Source organism: Heteronotia binoei, chromosome 14 (genome assembly GCF_032191835.1).
Source record: "Heteronotia binoei isolate CCM8104 ecotype False Entrance Well chromosome 14, APGP_CSIRO_Hbin_v1, whole genome shotgun sequence".
NCBI classification, from domain to species: Eukaryota; Metazoa; Chordata; class Lepidosauria; order Squamata; family Gekkonidae; genus Heteronotia; species Heteronotia binoei.
The window spans coordinates 47,180,809-47,201,301 of record NC_083236.1 but is presented as its reverse complement, the minus strand read 5'-3'; the positions used below and the strand labels follow the sequence as shown (position 1 = coordinate 47,201,301).

At 45.8% G+C, this 20,493-nt stretch overlaps 1 protein-coding gene across 1 annotated transcript in view; it reads left to right on the top strand.

Annotated features, from left to right (window-relative positions):
• Positions 1-8,240: 8,240 nt before the first annotated feature.
• The window catches only part of TDRD12 (tudor domain containing 12), an 80,385-nt gene continuing 68,132 nt past the window's right edge, over positions 8,241-20,493 (top strand). The window contains exons 1-7 of the mRNA XM_060253841.1: positions 8,241-8,264; positions 8,395-8,556; positions 9,484-9,620; positions 10,229-10,348; positions 11,241-11,296; positions 19,163-19,248; positions 20,208-20,403. Of these exons, the coding sequence (XP_060109824.1) occupies positions 8,241-8,264; positions 8,395-8,556; positions 9,484-9,620; positions 10,229-10,348; positions 11,241-11,296; positions 19,163-19,248; positions 20,208-20,403 (781 nt within the window). The remainder of the gene's footprint in view (positions 8,265-8,394; positions 8,557-9,483; positions 9,621-10,228; positions 10,349-11,240; positions 11,297-19,162; positions 19,249-20,207; positions 20,404-20,493) is intronic.

Here is a 20,493-nt window from a genome sequence, read left to right as displayed (position 1 = left end):
TGGGCTTTTTCTACAAAAAAAATGTTGCCCACCTGTAACTGTCTGCGTAGGATTGACCATTATTTAACCAGATCAGTGTTCAAATATTGTAATGGGCTTCAGAATATAAAGTGTGACTGCCTTAATGTAAAACACAATGACAAAAAAATTGCACTATTTCTTTGGTTGCTATTGTAACAGGTATATTGATGGTGTGGTTATATTTTAGTCAGCAATATTTCAAACAATGCTATTGTCACCAGTAAATTATAACACAATATTCTTCTCTATATGCCCGTTTTTAAAAAGGGCTGTTAGATCCAGGCTCAATGCAATATGCCAAACTTGGCTGATAACGCTGTAACCTCCATTTGTTGGAATAGTGCTCGTGGTGGAATCCTCTGAAATAAATGGCCCCTGTGTGAAAGAGGTGGATTAAGTCCTAGTGCATGGATGGTCTTCCTCAAGAGACCACACTTGGTGTGCAGGACTATGTTGAGATCATTGATATCTCATGGGGTTATTTCAAGGCAATGAATAGTAATGCAGAAATATCCTCCATATACTTAGCCTAATTGTGGGAGGCTGTAGACCCATTACCCATACATGGGGCTAATGAATTTGCATCTGCTCTCTGCAAAAGGGATTTTAATTTATATTCTCCTAGTAAAGTAACTTGTATTTGCAGACCCTTGAGCACTGGGAAGGAGTGCTGGATGTTTCTTCTTTTAAGGATGGGGACAATACAGAACACCACATGTGTCCCCTCCTCCAAGTATAGCCTGTTTCAGCCCAGCTCCAGGTTGTCATCCTGCTTTTGACAATATTTGAATCTGGTGCCATAAGTCTACATGCCAATCTAAAAAGTGTTGGCTATTGGAGTAGTTAACTGACTGTAGGAGGATACTGACCAACAATTAACAATGAATAAGTCCTTGGGTTAGATGTAGGATTTCCAGCTCTGTGCTTGGAGATTCATATAGAAAATACCAAAATAGGATAGAATTGATTTTTTTCCTAAGACCAGTAGGGTTGCCAGGTCTGTGTTGGAAAACACCTGGAAGCTTTGGGGGTAGATATGGGAGATGGGGGGGGGGGGGGGTTTGGGGAAAGGAGGGGTTTCAGCATAGTACATTGCCATAGAGTCTACCTTCAAAGCAGCTGTTTTATTTAGGGATGCTGATTTCTGCCTGCTGGAGGAGATCAGTGATAAAAGCAGATCTCCAAGCCCTGTTTGGAGGCTGGCAACCCTAGTTTTATGCTTTAAAACAGATGCACATTTAATTTTTAAAAAATCCCTAAATCTGTTCCAAGATTGTTTCATTTTTAAATGGGAAGCTGAATCTGGATCTAGTCTTAGGGTTGCCAGCCTCCAGGTAGGGCCTGGAGATCTGCTTTTACAATCGATCTCCAGCTGAGAGATCAGCTCCCTTGGGGAAAAAAATGGGTGCTTTGAAGGGTGGACTCTATGGCATTGAACCATGCAGATCCCCCAGACTGGAGGCTCTCCCCCTACATCAGGATCATCAGAAAGGGAGAGGGGAATGTCTGCTGGGCATTCCCAATGGAGACCGATTCCCATAGGGTATAATGGAAAATTGATCCATGGGTATCTGGGGCTCTGGAGGGGCTGTTTTTTTAGGTAGAGGCACCAAATTTTCAGCTTAGCATCTGGTGCCTCTCCTCCAACCCCACCCCCACCACCCAAGTTTCAAAAAGATTGGACTAGGGAGCCCCAAAAGAAGGTGCCCCTATCCATTTTTCCAGATAGAGGAAAGGCATTTAAAAGAAGCATGGTTCCTTTAAATGTGATTGCCAGAACTCCTTCTGTAGTTTAATCCTTCTGGTCACACCCTTGCTCCACTCCCAAAGTCCTAAACCCTGCTTTAAATGATCGCGACTAATGCAATCAAGCTATTGCTTGCTGGTAACTTCGATTCGACGAGCTTGGATCGCAATAAACTTGACATTGGCGAGGATCGGCTACAACAGCTAAGTCCCACTCGGCTCATCCGACGCCACAAGCTCCAACCGTCAAAAATTTAAACTGAACCAAAACGTTATTCTCTAACCGCCCGCAAAACCGCCGTTCCGCGCCACACCCTTCCCCTCCCGTCCTTATTGGCTCGTCCAAACTTCACGCATGCTCAGTAAAGACAATCTCGCTCAGGGAGCAAACCCGAGAGAAACATCGTGCTCCGTTACGAAGTCAGGGTTGTTTTTTTTTAAAGCATTCTTGCTGCGCGTGCGTCAAACTTTTGAAGGGGGAAGAAAACCGGTTTCGTTTTAGCCCTCCCCCTTTTTTTCTTTGTGGGGAAATGACTTTTTGTGCTGGCCAGACACTGAGCATGCGTAAACGTTGGCAGCTTGCGGCGCGCCAGAAAAGGTGAGGAGGCGTTGGCTGCGGGAGGGTAGGGGGAGATAACCGTTAGTGGGTGGGAGGAGCCTTCATTTGGAATAGGTGGGGGGGATGTCTTATAATATAGCCGTATATAAAAGATAGGACCTTCTGGCCCTGCTACCTTATAAAAGATTTTTTTTTAATTTCAGAATAGTTTTATTTCAGAAATCATATACAAGACTACAAATATACAAAGCCAAAATGGACAGTTTACAAATTGTTACATGTCAATATAAGATATACAAATAATTGGTACTTATTAATGGCAAACCAATAAACTAGAATTAGACACACCCTGTCCAAAAATACCGCAAGAAAAATAATCTAGAAAAGAGGACCACTTAAGAAGAACGGTATTCCTCCGACCTGGTCTCATCCTACCATCCAGAGTGTGAGCAATTTTATCCAAGATAAAATATTCCCAGCACTTACTCAGGCGGATAACTAACGAGGGAGGTGAATTTAACCTCCAATTTGTTGCTATTGCCCCCTGGCACAGAGTGCAATACTGCAGTTGAGCCCTCTGCTCACGACCTGAGTTCGATCCCAGTGGAAGCTGGTTCAGGTATCCGGCTCCTGGTTGACTCAGCCTTCCATCCTTCTGAGGTCGGTAAAATGAGTACCCAGCTTGCTTGGGGGAAAGTGTAGATGACTGGGGAAGGCAAAGGCAAACCACCCCATAAAAAGTCTGCCATGAAAACGTTGTGAAAGCAATGTCACCACAGTTGAAAACGACTGGTGCTTGCACAGGGAACTACCTTTACCTTTTTTTCCCTTTTTGCTATTACAAACTTTGCTGCGGTTAGCAGCAAGGATATCAACTCCTTGTGCTCAGATATTTTAAAGTCCTCCCAGAAATTGAGAAGGCAAATTTTAGGGGATTGCGGAATCCAGACACCTGTAATAAAATAAATTTCAGTGATGACTTGGGACCAATAAATGGAGATTTGGGGCATGTCCAACAAAGAAAAGTTCAGTGGCACCTTGAAGATGAACATTAGTTTGACATTCAACTGGTAGTCCTGTTGGTCTGAAGCAGCAGAAGAAAGTTTAATTCTGGTAAGCTTTTTGTGTGTGTACACACTTCTGTATCTGATGAAGTGTGTGAGAATACGAAAGCTTATATGTTGAATAAAACTTTGTTGGTCTTAAAGGTAACACTCAAGGGGTGCCAGTCTCTACCTCTCCCCAAAGTCTCCAGGCATTTACCAACACAGACCTGGCAACGCTACTGGATAGGGTTGCCAGGTCCAACTCAAGGAATATCTGGGGACTTTTGGGGGGGGGGGGTGGAGCCAGGAGCAAGGTTGTGACAAGCACGACTGAACTCTGAAGGGAGTTCTGGCAATCACTTTGAAAGCAACTACGTGCCTTCTAAATACCTTCCCTCTATTTCCATTTGGAAATAATGAAGGATAGGCTCATAGAATTGGACCCCCTAATCCAAATCTTTTTGAAACTTGACGATTTTTTTGAGGAAAGGCACTGTATGCTATGCTGAAAATTTGGTGTCTTTATCTCAAAAAAACCTCCCCCCAAAGCCCCAGATACCCACAGATCAATTCTCCATTACACTCTATGGGAATTGGTCTCCATAGAGTATAATGGAGCACCCAGCAGACATTTCCCACCCCCTCCCCCTGCTTTCTGATAACCCTGGAGCAGGGGGAGGGCCTCCAAATCGAGGGATCCCTTGTCCTTAGCTGGCAATTGGCAACCCTACTGCTGGACTCAGACATTTGTTTCAGTGTGAGCTTTTCTGTGAACTTTCTCTTAGAAGTGAGCCCATGTTGAAATAAATGTTGGCAGCCTTTAAAGGTGCTGCTTTGGGTTGCCAACTTCTAGGTAGGATCTGGAGATCTCACAGAATTACAACTGCTCTCCAGACTACAGAAATCAGTTCTGGAGAAAACAGCAGCTTTAGAAGGTGGATTTTACAGCATTATACCTGGCAGAGAGTCCTGCCCGCCCCAGGCTCCACCTCCAAACTGCATGAATTTCCCCAGCCTGGAGTTAGCAACTCTAGACTGACTGGACTTTTGTTTTCCTTTGCTATGACACCCTAATATGGTTACCCCTCTGCAATTTCTAGTCTGATCAGTCCACCAAGGATTTTAAGCCCACAGTCATTTTAAATCCCAATTTTTAAACCAAATCAGACCATTGGGCCATGTGGATCAGTATTATCAGGGTTGCCACGTTTGATTCAGAAAATATCTGGGGACTTTGGGGGGGTGGAGCCATGAAAATTTCCCATTCCCTAAATAAATAAAAATACAGCAGTGCAGTCCCCCTTAATGCAGTCTTCGTTTCCTCATCCTCTTTTGTTTGCTTAACCTGGCAGCTGCACTTCCACTAAATGAAAATGAAATTTGTCATACCCCCACAAGTTCCCTTGTCAGGGTTTGGAAGCATTTCCAAGCATGGCTTTTTTAAGGGGCACACACACACAAATTCACAAAGCAGCCAAAATAAACAGAGTCTGCAAGCCCACACTTTTGTGATCTCACTGGGGCCATTTACTCCCAGGAGTTGCTGAATGTAACAATCTGCTGTGTTTTAACCAGCTGCTTTAGACAGGAAAAGGAAAGGAGAGCAGCCTAGTAGAGTTTCCTCCATTCCATAATCAGCTTCTAGATAATTCTTTCCTATCCATTTTACTATAGAAATGACCTCTGAAGCAAATGCAAAACAGAGGGTCTTTGCTCTCTGCCTTTCTCACATCTTCATACACTTATGGCAATGCCTGTTCACCCCGCCCCCTGCTTTCCTGCTGCTGAGATTTAAATGTGGACACACATTCCAAAACAGAAACATTTGCAAGGGTCTTCTAAGCCTGCCTAGGTTTAAAGGTACATGGTGGCTGTTGGGGTGGAGGTTTCCCTCACTGGCCAGCTGGCTGACAGCAGGGAAGAGCCTGCACAGGGCTGCCAAGCTCCCTCTGGGACGGGGTTCTCCCCAGTTTGTACGCCTACAAGCTGCCGGCATGGAGTGAGCTGCCAGAGGGATCCCTGCCTGCAAAGAGCTCCATTGTCATACGATGTGCCCAGCACGATGACGTCACCCGGAAATGGCATCATCATGCGGGGGATGCTCTAGCATTCAGGTTAAAACTCTGTGGTACCATAGAGTTTTTACACCAAATGCTAGAGTGCCCCTGGCACAACATGCCCAGCGCAATGATGTCACTTCCAGGTGACATTGTGCAGTGCATGCAAGATTCATCCCCCGCCAGAGGCAAGGTAAGACTGTCAATTCTAAGCCTGCAAAACTGGGGGATTTTCCACTGGGACTGCGTAACTGGCAATCCTATCTCTGCCTGACAGCAGCTAATTCTCCAGGGTCTCTGGCAAGGAATGATCTTCAAGCATCTGCTACCTAGGGTTGCCAGCTCTGGTTTGGGAAATTCCTGAAGGTTTGGGGAGGACAGAGGTTGGAGGGGGAGGAGCTCTGCAGGAATGAGATGCTAGGGGACCAACCTTCTGAAACTGCTATTTCTTGCAGGATAACTGATGTCTGAAGATCAGTTGTAATTCAGGGAGAACTCCAGGCCCCGATGGAGGTTGGCATCCCTACCTGAGGTCTGTCACTTGGAGATTTATTGTATTCATTTAGTAACAAAATATATAGCTCAGGAATGTCAAACTTATGGCCCACAGGCCACAACTAATTTGCTTTAATCAGACCTGCGTCTCTTTTCTCCTCTCCTCCTGTCCTCACCCTTTAAAGCTCTTGAGGCTGACAAAGTTCCCAGCTCCCACTGCCTTGTCTTTGTTTTTGCAGAAAGCTCTTCTTGCCTTGCAAAAGCTGCAAAGAAAATGAGGAATGGATTTTCCATTAATGTCTCTGTGCCCAGATAGACTACTCTGGGAGCAGTCCATCTAGGCCTAGAGATCTTAATGGAAAATCCATTCTTTGTTTTCCTGGCAACTTTGTCTATGCTGTAATGTATTTCAATAGAGTGGAGCTCAAGTCGTTTCACTTGTATGGCCAGCTGAAGCTGTTGCTTCCTGGAGTTGTTTCCTTGCAATAAAGAGTTGATGCTTTGAGCCAGCTTTTCTCTGCTGAATGGACCTGAGAACTGGTGCCTAGTGAATACTCTAACTTGGGAACCCACAGCCAAAGGAGGATACTACACTGGAGAGCCATTCCCACTCTGAGTAGACCCAGGTAGGGGGAGAAGCTTGCAATGCCAAGCCATTTCATGTTTTCTTAGGCTCAATGCATTTTGTATTGTTAGTTTATATTTTTAGCTTTGCTGTGATCCTAGTGCTTTTTCTTGATGTTTTATTTTAAAAATTGCATTGCCAAATCCCACTATTCTCCCACCTCTGTATTTTAAGCATGTTTGTATTTTAAGTAAAAAAATATATCTTTAGTTGTGTTTGCCTGTATCTTTTATAAAGTTTATATCGCCACTACCTGGCATTACATTCTATGACACACAAGGCCTGGACCCATAAAGTCCCATTTATGTCAAATCTGTCCCTTGTAACAAATGAATTTGACACCCCTGGGTGTAGCCCATCTTTCTGCCCTCACAAGGGCCACTAAAGGGACACTTGCCAATCTGGTTCACCACATGCAGCTGAGTAGCTGCAAGACCCTCACCACCATCACAGACATTCCCTGTGCTTTGCGAAGGGTGGGAACCAGGCAGATGAGAGAGCATTCCCCCCCCCCTCCTTCCAGAACTCCAGGGGATCTTCCTAGGGAATGTTTCCCATGACATATTAGGGGCCATGGCGCTATGCAGCCATGGCTTGTGCCACCCTAAACCTGAACTCAGTGCTGGGCTTCAGCCTCAAGTGAGGGGAGTGGGGGAGCAGGTTTGAGATACTTGCGCTTTCTTACCTGTCAGTGTTCAGTTGTTCCTGTGGGTTGAGCCTCCAAAGGCGGGATGCCTGTTAGGGTTCTGAAATGGAAGAGGTCAGTCACAAAATACAGACTTTGCATTCCTCCTTGGGTGTCACTCAGAGTGCTCATCCTGTGGTGCTACGTGCCTCTGCCACCACCAAAGTGCCCCACCACCTGCTCTAAGTTCGCACATCAGGGACCTCCAAAACAGAGTTCCATGCTGCATGCCTTAACTACTGAGTTGTGAAAAGGCCTGGTAGAAGTTTTTGTAGGCTGGGGAGTCTGCTGGGTGCCTGGGAGGAGGCTTGGCCTGCCCAGGGAGAGATGGGGATTGGCCAATTCTGTAGTCGACATCCTGAGTTCCTCTGTGGCGGAGAAGTAGCAATGAGGAGGAGACTTGGTTTTCACATTCCATGGGTGCCTTTGGGCTATGCCATGTTTTTTGTTGGCCTAACTTTCTGCCTCTGTCAGGAGGCTGAAAGGGCTCAGGGAGCTGTCTAACTGTGGCCACTCCCCCCAAACTGCCCACAACTGCGCTGGTGCAACGGCCTTATGCCTCAGTTGCACCAACATGTAACAGAGTGCTGCTGGGGGCCTGCACCATCATGTCATTTATGTTGGTGTAAATGGGACATGGGCCTTATGCTGGCATAGCAGTAAGTCAGCTTCCAGAGCACTTTCAGCCTCTCGCCCCACCCTCAGGATTGCTCTAACTGTCACTGAGGGGAACTGAAGTTTTGGCGGGAAAATCTGCCTGGGACTTGAGGAGTGATGGCTCCATTGTGACATGTTCAGAACTACAAAACACCCTGGATTGTAACCTGGATGTGTAAATTTAACTATAGTACTTTAAGGACATTTGAGATATTATGAAAGCAGTTTACATCCTTGTTCCTTTTTACCTTTTACTTACTTTTATATGCTTGTTCTTTTTTGTCTTTTAAGAGGTATGTAAAAACCTAGGATTCTCTTCAGCATAGCTGAAAAGGATATTGGAGAAAAAATGATTGACGTCTTTGTACTGAAGGTATTATCTGTTTTTCATAAGTTCATGTCTGAGAATATTTACATTCTCTAAGCATGAAATGCTTTTAATAATGTTAATAAGCAGTGCACTGTTTTAATATGATTTTCACTATGATTTGCGGATTGATCAGATTGAAAATCCAGACTGCTTTTGGGTTCATGTAAAAGGAGGTGGAAGATTTGTAGAAAATGAAACAGAATATAAAAAACTTCATGAAGAAATGAATATATTCTATAACAAATCATACAGAGGTATGGATGAAATCAAGCCATCCGTGTTAGAAGAAGGGCAGGTAATTTCATGATAATTCGCTGCTTTCATGTGTACAAAACAGAAAGGGGGAAAGTGAAGAATTTAGATACTTGTCAGTTTGTTGTTCAGTCCTGTTCCAAACTAAACATGTAGTTTACTAAATCGTGTTTGTGTGTGTGAGAGAGAGCACGAGCAAGAGGGAGAAATCCTAAAGTAACAGTGCCCTCTTCAGAGAACTATAACCTTACATATCCATTATCTTCAATAGATGTAGAGGGGCATAACTCTGGTTAGGATGACTCTATAAGTCGTACAGATATGAACACTGAACATGCTATGAGCTGATAGTTTCTTTTTAAAAAAAACATTCATTACATATTTTTCTCCAGTAGTAAAGAAATAGAACAGTAGCAACAACTTTAAAATTAAATTAAATATAGCCTTTTGTCTATGTCATCCTGTATATTTGTCTCTTTAATCTGCATTTAGAGAGTAAAAATGACCCTAGCGCTACTGGAGTATAAACTGTCGTTGAAAAATAAAATAAATTTTAAAATGGTAATTGGTCTCATAAAGGCTGAGGAATGCAAGGAATAAGTAGAATATTGAACTTAATAGTGATATTAGCTGTCCCCACCCCCCAGTGCTCTGGGTTACTTGGTACTTTTTGGCAAGGGGTTTCATTCACGTAGAAAATGCATTGTATTGCCTTAAATTTCAACAGAAGGTACAGATATGGAATATTGAATGCGTCAGATAGTCATGTTTGGCCAATATTTTATATGCAAGCGTGGATTTTTTAAAAGAAAAAGATGATGTAAGGTTTATTTCTGCCTTTTAAAAAAAAAAATAACTATCCTAAGGGTAATGTGTTTTTTCCCCTCTGTAAACTTGCCTTGAATTCCATCAAACTCAGCATGGTTTGTGTAGAATCAAAAGCCTACAACTTGACATGTTTCTTTTTCAGGTTTGTGTTGTTTATTGCCAGGAGCTGAAATCCTGGTGCCGAGCCATTGTTAAGTCAATCATTTCATGTACAGATTATTACCTTGTTGACTGCTTCCTTGTAGACCACGCCAAGAGTGTTCCTGTGAAAACAGACAAGTATGTCATGGACATTGCGTAAAGTCTGAGGACGGTGTCTCTGTACAGTGTGCTTATTGTGGCCTAAAACTTAACAAGACCTTTGAGGTCTAAAAGAAGAATATTAGTGTTAGCCTCAGGGTTTTTTTTGAAGAAAAAGTTCAGCAGGAACTTATTTGCATAGTAGGTAACACCCCCTGAAGTCACTCTTGTTTCACACAGGGCTTTTTTGTAGAAAAAGCCCAGCAGGAACTCATTTGCATAGTATGCCACACCCCCTGACACTGCACTTCTTCTCAAAAAAAGCCCTGGTTAGCCTTATCCCCCATCAACATTCTCAGTCATTGCAGTCTAGATGTTGGAACTCATATAGGTGGAACTGGAAACACCTGGATTAAAGTTTTAGTTGAATTTGCTGAATTATCTTGAGCGAATCATCATCTTGGCCCCATTTTAGGAAAGAGGAATAACAGCACCTAAATCACACAGCTGTTGAGGGAGCAAATAAGTTGAGGATTTGTGTATAATTCTTCCCCCTCCCCCCTTTGTATGAAATATTCAGTTTTTAAAAAGGGGCTCGTTTGGCAAGGCTTAATAATGCTGTGTTCTGAAATATGCCTGTTTTCAAGGATTTGCATCGCCTTAGAGTCATTTATGAGACTGCCTTACAGGGCAAAGAAGTTTAGGCTGTACTGTACAAAACCAATGACCCTACGTGTCGACTACTGTAGCAACAATGCAGAGATTGTGTAAGTACAGTTTGTAAGGGATTATATGATGTTATTTTGCAGCATTATGGTTTCTGTAGTCTAGAGCTTCAAGACAGCAATTTGAATAATGCTCACAATAGCTGTAAAATAGGTCCTCTCTGATTAATAGTTCTCAATCTGTAGGGAAAAATCCAAAGAGGACTCTTGTGGCACCTTGAAGATGAAGTAACATTGCAGCATAAGTTTTTATGGGCAAGAGCTGACATAGCTATCCAGTGGAATGTGAATAATAGAATTCTCTCTCTCCTTTCCAGAATGCCACTATACATTTTTCTAAAATAAAATGTAAACATGGTTTATGTAGGTCTTAGTGAGATAGACTTATTATTTTCCTTGTTAGTGTAAGACAAGTGAGGACTTCAAGGAAGCATGGGGAAGGAAAAAACTAGCTTCCCCCTTTGTCTCCTTCCATCCCACTGCTTTTTGCTCCTTTCTGCCACCACCATCTCCTACATGGCCCAATTGCCACTTCTGATCCTGCTTCTCTTATCTCAAGGCAAGCACCACTGTTATGCATCTTGGACTAGGAATCTCAAAAAGTCAGCCAGTTTCCAGCCAACTTCTTTCCTACCAATATCTGCACAGAGATTGTGGATACATGTTTGTTTGTTTGTTGAGGGGGGGGGGTTATCTCAAACTTTTTGTTGTTTTTACAGAGTAAGATTTTTCTGTGGTTTGCAGAATTCTCTGCCATGGTCATGATTGGCCCCTGTTGCACATAGTTTGCTATCTATACAATGGTCAACCCTTCAACATTATGCTAATTATATTCTGTTAAATATACTGTGTGAAGGGGCACTTTATAAATACTGAATGCATTCTTCTAAGTGATAAAAAGACTACAGAGAAATAATTATGTGCTTCATTGTAGCCCTGCTAACAGGTGGGATGTTGCAGCTATCAAATACTTCCAAAACCTTCTGAATGGTAAGAAAATAAGTTGTTAATAGCTATTACCAGTCCAAAAGTAGAATCTAAAAAGTAAAATTTAGAATGCCATCCACATAATGTCTTCTTTTTAACCTAACAATACATAACTGTGTATGAGCTTTCAAGTTCTCCAGAACTCTTACAAAACATAAAAATGAATAAAAAATTTTGGGAAAGAAAAATGCCAGAGAACATACTTGCATTATATGTTAGATGCAGAACAGATTCAAGCAGTGCTGGTTTCAAGTTGTACTTGGTGCTTCTCCAGGCAAACAGCAATAAATCAATTACTCTCCATTGAAGAAGAATTGCAGATGTATACCCCGCCCTTCTCTCTGAATCAGAGACTTAGAGCAGCTTATAATCTCCCATGTCTTCTCCCCCCACAACAGACACCCTGTGAGGTGGGTGAGGCTGAGAGGGCTCTCACAGCAGCTGCCCTTTCAAGGACAACCTTTGCTAGAGCTATGGCTGACCCAAGGCCATTCCAGCAGGTGCAAGTGAAGGAGTTGGGAATCGAACCCAGTTCTCCCAGATAAGAGTCCACACACTTAACCACTACACCAAACAAAGTCTAACAAATGTTTCTGAAGCAGGGAGACTCAAAATCCCTTTTCAGAAGAGAGACCAGAAATTACTTGGAAGCAATTTTATTAACTCAGGATATAATTTTTTCCCACAAAGTATAAAGTCAATTTGATGATTACAATTCAGTAATAATGGAGGTACCAGTTAAGGAGGATTGATGGATATAAATTAATATATGTAGACTATAAAATCAGTAATATATTAATAACTGGAAGGATCAAAGCCCACTGGCTGTGATAGTTACCCTGCAGCAAATGGCAGATCCTCTGATAGTGTGTCAAAATCAGAGGTTTCTGCCCTGTGTTGCTACTCTGATGTCGCAGTTATAGCAAGGGACTTGAGAACCCTTCGAATCTGAATTTTAAAAACAGTGGTTCAATTGTGTGCAGTTTAGCCACATAGTCTTTGTACCACATGCTTTCCAGTGATACCTTGTTGCAGGACTTTTTTTGTAGAAAAGGCCCAGCAGGAACTCATTTGCATATTAGGCCACAAACCCTTGATGTCACCATTGATCTTCTTCGTGGTCTCTGTGCAGTCCCACACATGGGTCTTGCCGCAGGCAACGGATCCATACCTCGGAGCTCCAATAGCTCGCCTATAACGTCTTTTGGCGCGCTTTCCTCCCGCCCTGGGGAGCAGGCAGCGACTGCGCATGCCTGGAGCGGGGGGAGAGCGCCCATTCCACTCAGTTTCTTCCCTTCCGCCGCCCGGACAACACCTACCTCGTTGCGTTCCTCCTCTGGCTCGTCTCTTGGTATCGTACTATCTCCCTATTTTCTTCTACTTCGTTCGCTTTCTTTCCTTCGTCCTAAAAAAATATATATATATATAAAAAAAAGAAACCGCTTCTGCGCTTTTGCTTCTTTTCTACTCTCCTTCCCCCTACCCCCCCACTCCCCGTCTCTCCCTTCCACCTCTCCCCCTGTCCGGAACGGATGGAAGGGAAAATTACCTTTAAAAGGTGTAGGCAGTGTGCTTCTAAAATCCCGTCTTCCGACGGCCACTCTCTCTGCCTATTCTGCCTGGGGGAATCTCACAGAGTCGACACCTGCCCTCACTGCGCTTGCTTCGGTAAGCAGGCGCGGAAAAACAGAGCAGCCCGTCTTCGTAGTTTCCTCATGGAGTCCTCTCTTCGCGCAATGTCCACCTCAGCTCCGCCGCCTCCCCCACTAAGAGCGGGAGATTCGGCTGCTTCGGCCCTACCTGTCGCACCCAGGAAGCATAAGTCCGATAAAAAGGCTTCTAAGCACTCTGAGGGACATAAGACGCCTAAGAAGGCCCGTCACGGGGACTCGAGTCTGTCTAAGTTGCACCTCTCAAGTCCGGAAACTTGCAGTCCGACCACCTCGGCGCCTAAGAAGCACCACGACCCGTCGGCTTCCAGCTCCGCCATCGCGTCCGTGCGTGAGCGCCGCGACCCGTCGGTTTCCAGCACTTCCGCCTTTGCGACGGCTGCGCAATCGGCTTCTGCGCAATCGGGTTCTACTGTGACTTCTCACTCGAATCCGATCTTACCACCCGAACTCTCGGCTCCTTCCGATGTCATCTCAGAAATGCCTCACATCACTCAGCATTCCATCGAAGTTATCCCGATTGGCTCCAGATCGCCCTCGGTACATAGCCTCCTTCCTGCGGATATTCTCGAGTCGGATCCTCCAACTCTCCGACCTGAATCCTTCCTCGACATTACAACTCCATTACTTAAGGAGTCTTCTACCCAGGTCTCGTCTCAGCGACTCCGCTCTCGATCTCCACGGCCACGCTCTCGCTCGCGGTCTCCGCTCCGTCTACGATCTCCGGTCCGAGATCGCCTCAACTCTCCGTCTCCGCATCGAGATTACCATCGTGACCATCGACGTGACCAGTCTCCATACCGTGACTACCACCGGGTCTATCGACGGGACCGCTCTCCATCCCGGTCCCCGTCCCCTCGACCACGCACACGTTACCATCGGTACCTGCGTTCACCATCGGTGCACAGTTATAAGCACCTCTCCGACTTCGAACCCGAGCCTCTCTCCAGAGATGTCTACATGCCTCGACTCCGAGAGTGCTATTCTCCTGGATCCCGTGACTACTACCGTTCACGCGACCAGCGATCCCCTTACTACCGCCACCTGTCTCCCAGTTGCTACGGTGATTATCAGCACCACTACTACTGTTCTCGGGACAGAGCAGCTCCTCGGACCCGAGATGATTTCGACTCACATACAGTTACCCATCGGTCCCGCGATGTTGTTCAGTCTCCTGTCCTTTCTCGGAACCGGGATACTTCCAAGACACCGTCCGCAACGGTATCGAAACCACCTACTTCGCCGGTTAAACGTCCTCGCGACCCTTCACCGGTCGACCTCAAGTCACCTCAGCACCCGGTCTCGGCTTCAGACAGAGATACATCTGACCACTCTGACTCCGACGAGGCCCCAGCCTCGCCTTCATCGGACCAACCTCCTAGGCTCTCACCATCTGACAGCTCCAAGGCTTATCTCAATCTGATCACCACAATGGCCTCCACACTGAACATTCCCATGTCCTCTGATTCACCTAAGGTCTCCGATGTGGTACACGACCTGGTTCGCACAGATTTCCCAGACAGCTCTACGCTTCCTATGCTTCCTGTTCACCTTGAGGGTCTCCGGGAAGCCTGGGAAAAGCCGGCCTCGATCCCTACTGTTTCTAGACGCCTTGATTCTCTTTATAGGGTGCACGCCGCGGACTGCAAATTCCTCGCCTCCCACCCGGCACCCAACTCTATTGTTGTCCATTCCGCCACAAGAATAAACAATCTCGCCACCCCGTTCCACCGGACCGCGAGGGCAGGAAACTGGACACTTTAGCTAAGAAGATTTATAGCTTCTCTTCAACCAACTCTAAGTTGAACAATTACTTAGCCTATTTTGCGGCATACTCCTTCAACTTGGCGAACCAGATCACTCCACACCTTACATCCATGCCTGACTCATCTCAGAAGGCTGTATCGGCTCTCGTCTCTGAGCTCTCCCGTGTCTCAAAACAACAAATAAATTCTATCCGCCATGCGGTTTCCTGTTCCTCCCGAGTCTTCGCTACTTCTGTGGCCCTACGTCGCCACGCCTGGCTGCGCTCAACGAACTTACAGCCAGACATCAAGCAGCGCATAGAAGACCTTCCTTTCGATGGTCTGGGACTATTCCATGCGTCCACGGACGAGGTCCTCGCATCGGTCGATGACGGCCGCAAAAGGGCAAAACGCCTTGGGGTCACACAACCAACCTCACTGCCCGCTAATAGGCAAAGACCATGGAAGCCATCCTTTCAACGCCGTCAACGGTCTCCTAAGTCTCAGGATTTCTGGAAAAGGAAACCCCTCCCAAAGCAGTCTTTCCAGCAGAGGCCACGGGCTCAACCTTCCAAGAAACAATCCCAGACAAGCAAGCAGTCTCTTTGACTCTCCCAACAGTCACACCCGACTACTTCCTTTTTACCCAAGCTGGAATTCCATCACCACCGACTCTTGGGTTCTTACCATCGTGCGTATCGGTTACGCAATAGAGTTCGTTTTGCCACCTCGCCACCACTACTTCATAGCTACCCCTCCATCTGCACTCCTCCATCAGGAAATTCTGGACTTGCTCCAGAAAAATGCCATAGAACCCGTTCCTCCCCAACACCGAGGGACGGGATTCTACTCAAGATACTTCCTGGTCCCCAAAAGGGATGGAGGAAAGCGCCCTATCCTAGATCTTCGGAAGCTAAACAAGTACATCGAATACAGGAAGTTCAGAATGATCTCCCTGCAGGCCATCCTGCCTCTTATTCCCAGGAATTCCTGGATGGCTTCCCTAGATCTTCAGGACGCTTACTTCCATGTGACAATCCGACCTCAACATCGGAAGTATCTGCGATTCGCCATGGGACAGGACCACTTCCAATATGTATCCCTGCCGTTCGGCCTCTCCACTGCACCAAGGGTGTTCACCAAGTGCATGGCGGTGGTGGCAGCTGCTCTCAGAATTCGGGACATCACAGTCTTCCCATATATCGACGACTGGCTTTTCATAGCACCGACTCGATTGCAGAGCAATATCAACACAGCGCTCTCTCTTCTCAATTCCCTGGGTCTTTGTGTGAACACATCCAAATCCCATCTCGAGCCTACCCAGGACATCAAGTTTATAGGGGCTCTCCTTCGCACTTCTCTCCATCGTGCTTTCCTCCCCAAGGATCGAGCAATAACCATCATTACCTTAGCCAGGGCGATTCAACGACAGCCTCGCCAGTCTGCGTTCACAATCCAACGCTTGCTGGGCCTCATGGCCGCCACAACTTCTGTCATCTACTTTGCCAAGCTACGAATGCGACAGCTACAGCTCTGGTTTGTACGAGCCTACCATCTTCAATTGCAACCGCAGAGCGTCTTACTCACTGTTCCCCAGAGAGCACTCTCTTCTCTCACATGGTGGACTGTACCCAGCAATCTCCTCGCGGGCATGCCGTTTCTCCCAACTCCTCCGGTGGCTGTTGTGACAACGGACGCCTCAAAGTGGGGATGGGGAGCCCACTTAGAGGACAAGACCGTCAGGGGCCTTTGGACACCCTCCGAGAGGGCCATGCACATAAACTGCTTAGAACTGATTGCTGTGCACAGGGCCCTCCTATCGTTTCTCCCACTGATCAACGGACGGCATGTTCAGTTTTCAACGGACAACATGGCAGCCGTCTATTACATAAACAAGCAGGGAGGAACCAGGTCTCTCCGGCTGTGCCGTATAGCCATTCTGCTCTGGGAATGGTGTCTGAAACACAACATTTACTTGACTGCCGTTCACCTCCCAGGTGTGGAGAATGTTCTGGCCGACTCCCTAAGCAGGTTTCGCTTGGACGACCACGAGTGGTCCATCAATCCGACCTACCTTCGACGCATCTTCAGATGTTTCGGAACACCCAAGGTGGACGCCTTTGCTTCCAGGGACAATGCCAAATGTCCTCGCTATTATTCCAGGAGGGGAAACGACGCCTTCCTACACAGCTGGACAGGCCCTCTTCACTATCTCTTTCCACCAACCCCTCTACTGACTCGGGTACTGATAAAGATCACACGAGACGGCACGGACTGCATCCTTGTGGCCCCATGGTGGCCACGGCAACCGTGGTTCACGAGACTTCTGCAGCTATCCCACCGCACTTACCGTCGTCTCCCTCTCGTGAGCGACCTCCTGTCCCAGGCCAATGGCCAAATATTACATCACAACCCTCAGGTGCTGGCCTTGACGGCCTGGAGGATACACCCTCCTGCCTCTCCGCAGGGGTAGCCCACATCATTCTCAACGCAAGAAAGCCTTCCACAAGACTTTCGTACCAACATAAATGGAAGCGCTTCTGTTCATTCGCGACTGCTAACCATCTACATCCAGAGTCCGTACCTCTTAGCATGATCCTGGATTATTTACTTTCTCTACAAAAATCAGGACTCTGCTACTCATCCTTAAAAGTTCACCTGTCTGCCATCTCTGCGTTCCACAATCCAGTAGACGGCAAAACAGTTTTCTCTCATGCCTTGTCTAAGTCTTTTCTCAAGGGCATGTTGCACCTCAATCCACCCGTCTCCCAGTTCCACTTATCGACTTCAACTTCTCTGCCAACCTTTTTCTCCAACCCAACCGACCAAGGACAACGAGCCCTGCATTCTCTGGATGTCAGAAGGGCTTTATCTTTCTACCTTGATCGTACACAGCCTTTCCGTAAGGACCCTAACCTGTTTGTGGCCTACGGAAAACCTCACAAAGGACACAAAATTTCTACCCAGAGACTATCTAAATGGGTAGTTAGTGCCATCAGGTTGTGTTACGAACTGGCTAAACAGCCTCTGCCCGAAGGCCTTAAGGCTCACTCTACTAGAGCGGTCTCGACGTCTTCGGCTTTCCTGCACGGCGTCTCCCTAGAGGACATCTGTGCTGCTGCATCGTGGTCCTCTCCTTCCACGTTCGTCTCCCATTATGCGCTGGACGTTCGTGCGAGACGTGACGCCTCCTTCGGCCAAGCGGTCCTCAGATCCATCTTTCACTGAGATTAACGGTGAGTGCATCCGCTTACGTCTCTATGTTATATAATCTTTTGTTATTGGCCATGTGACTAACTTCTTTCTTTCACCAGCACCCTCCTCCAGAACATTTAGCTGGCTAGTCATCCATGTGTGGGACTGCACAGAGACCACGAAGAAGATAAACAGGTTGCTTACCTGTAACTGATGATCTTCGAGTGGTCATCTGTGCAGTCACACACGCCCACCCAGCCTTCCCCGCTGCTGACCTTTGGTACTTCTCGTTTAAACTTGTGTAGTCTCAGTGCCAGTGGCGGCTGGAAGAAACTGAGTGGAATGGGCGCTCTCCCCTCGCTCCAGGCATGCGCAGTCGCTGCCTGCTCCCCAGGGCGGGAGGAAAGCGCGCCAAAAGACGTTATAGGCGAGCTATTGGAGCTCCAAGGTATGGATCCGTTGCCTGCGGCAAGACCCATGTGTGTGACTGCACAGATGACCACTCGAAGATCATCAGTTACAGGTAAGCAACCTGTTTTTTTTTATATTAGGATACACATCCTGACACCAAGCCAGCCGGAACTGCATTCCTGTGCATTCCTCCTCAAAAAAAGCCCTGCCTTGTTGGCTATGGCTGGTTGAGTATTTTCAAAGCCTTTTCATGAAAACATATGAAACTGCTTTATACTGAATCAGGTCACTGTTCCCTTTAGCTCAGTACCATCTGTTGAAATTAATAGCAATTCTGCAAGATGTCAGGTAGAGGCCTTCACAGCTTTGCCACCAGAGGTCCTTTTAACAGTGGATTCTAGGGTTTGAACCTGAGACTTTTTAATGTTTGTAAGCCATGTGCTGTACCAGTGAACTACAGCCCCTTCTGAGGACACAGTATTTGCTGTTTATGTATTCAGTGTGGATGAAAACAAACTAATTTGTGAAAGCAGGATTTTTTTAAGGATACCTAAAACAACTCTGAAATTAACACATTCAGGAATGAAATGTATTAATTTTTAGCTCAATGGGAACAACTGATGTGATGATGCTAATGAATGCATGGTAAACTCTTCTACATCAGTCAAGTTTTTACACCTTTTGGATTACTTCGATATCATGTAAAATACCATATACTGAAATACAGGTTTTAACCTATTTGCTGATGTCTTACCTGCTGAATTTAAATGAGAAACCACCACTCAAATGTGAGGAAAGGACAGAAATAGATCGTTAATGCTGCATTTGTTTTTTTTAATGATTTTTAGCAACCGCCAAAGTCGAGGCCAAGTTATGTGCTGTTGAAGATGAGAGTTTTGATGTGTACCTTTATGTCACAATAAAGGGTCAAAAGGTAAGCCAGTTTGTCCTTTGAAATTGGTTTGCATTAGATGATAGATGTGCATCTTAGGGGAGTGGTAGCACTTGTCCCCATCTTAGCAAGGAACAATATTCTGCAATCCCAGCACTGTTTTAATGGAGATATTATTTGTTGCTCATCATCAGCAATACCAGTCATTGCCCTTCAGTGTCTTGTGTTCTTACTGAGGGTCAGATGAAGCACAGTGGGAGGGAGGGAGCTTTGCTCCTATCTAAAATGGGAGCAGAGTCTACTTTTAAAGATGCATGTAGGGGGAGCCAGCTTCACACAATCAACATCTCTTTGAGCACTTTCTTCCCCAGCCAAGCTCAATTCCAACATTTCAGCTAATATGGAAGAAAAGTGAAGGCAGGGTAGCCAAGGCATCCATTTGTTATAACATGTTCTCCCACTTTTTGCATGGACTTTAGGCACTCCTGTGAAGAAGAAGAAGCCTTCCCTGGTTTTTATAATTTGGTCCAGAGAGGGAAGAAACATTAAAACATAAGAGTCTCAAGAGTAAGATCACAGGTTATGGGTACTGTATACCATCCCCTAATGTTGAGAAGATAAGATGTGCCGATTCTTGTTTGTGCAGAGGCTTATTCTTTGGAATATTTTGGAGTCACACCTAAGGACCTGCTAGAAATGCCACATAGAAGCCACTTTGCTCTCCCCTTGCAGCTACTCTGTGCAAGCAGCCGTATCATTTACTGTGTTTTTCCAAGTAATGTACCTGCATGGCATCAGGTGTTTTCATGCTGTTGTTGGTATAAGTTTTTACAGGTATGAGACAGGTCAGATTAAATGCTCCTTCTTACTAACATATTAGGTTTGAATAGCTATTGTGCTGTGTTGGTAATGTGCATGCCTGCAGTTAATAGTAATACATGTTTGGATTTCTTTCTTTTTACATTAAATCATCCCATGCAAGAAATCTCTTTTCTTTGTAGGTATGTGTGAATGATGATCTTGTTGCAAAAAACTTTGCCTACTATGAGACGAAAAAAGGTGAAATACTGCATATTGCAGAAAAACAAAAGATGCAGCCATCTTTAAGCCCCAGATCGCCTTCTGAGAAGATCAACCCTGCATTTGTTCTGTGGCCAACATTGTTGCAAGCCAAGGAATGCAACAGTTTTAATACATGTGAGTATAGTGAGTCTATTCCTGATGTCAGCTAGGGGGGACTTCCGGGGGGTGGACCCTGGAGGCGGCTGCTTTTTCTCTGCTCTCCGT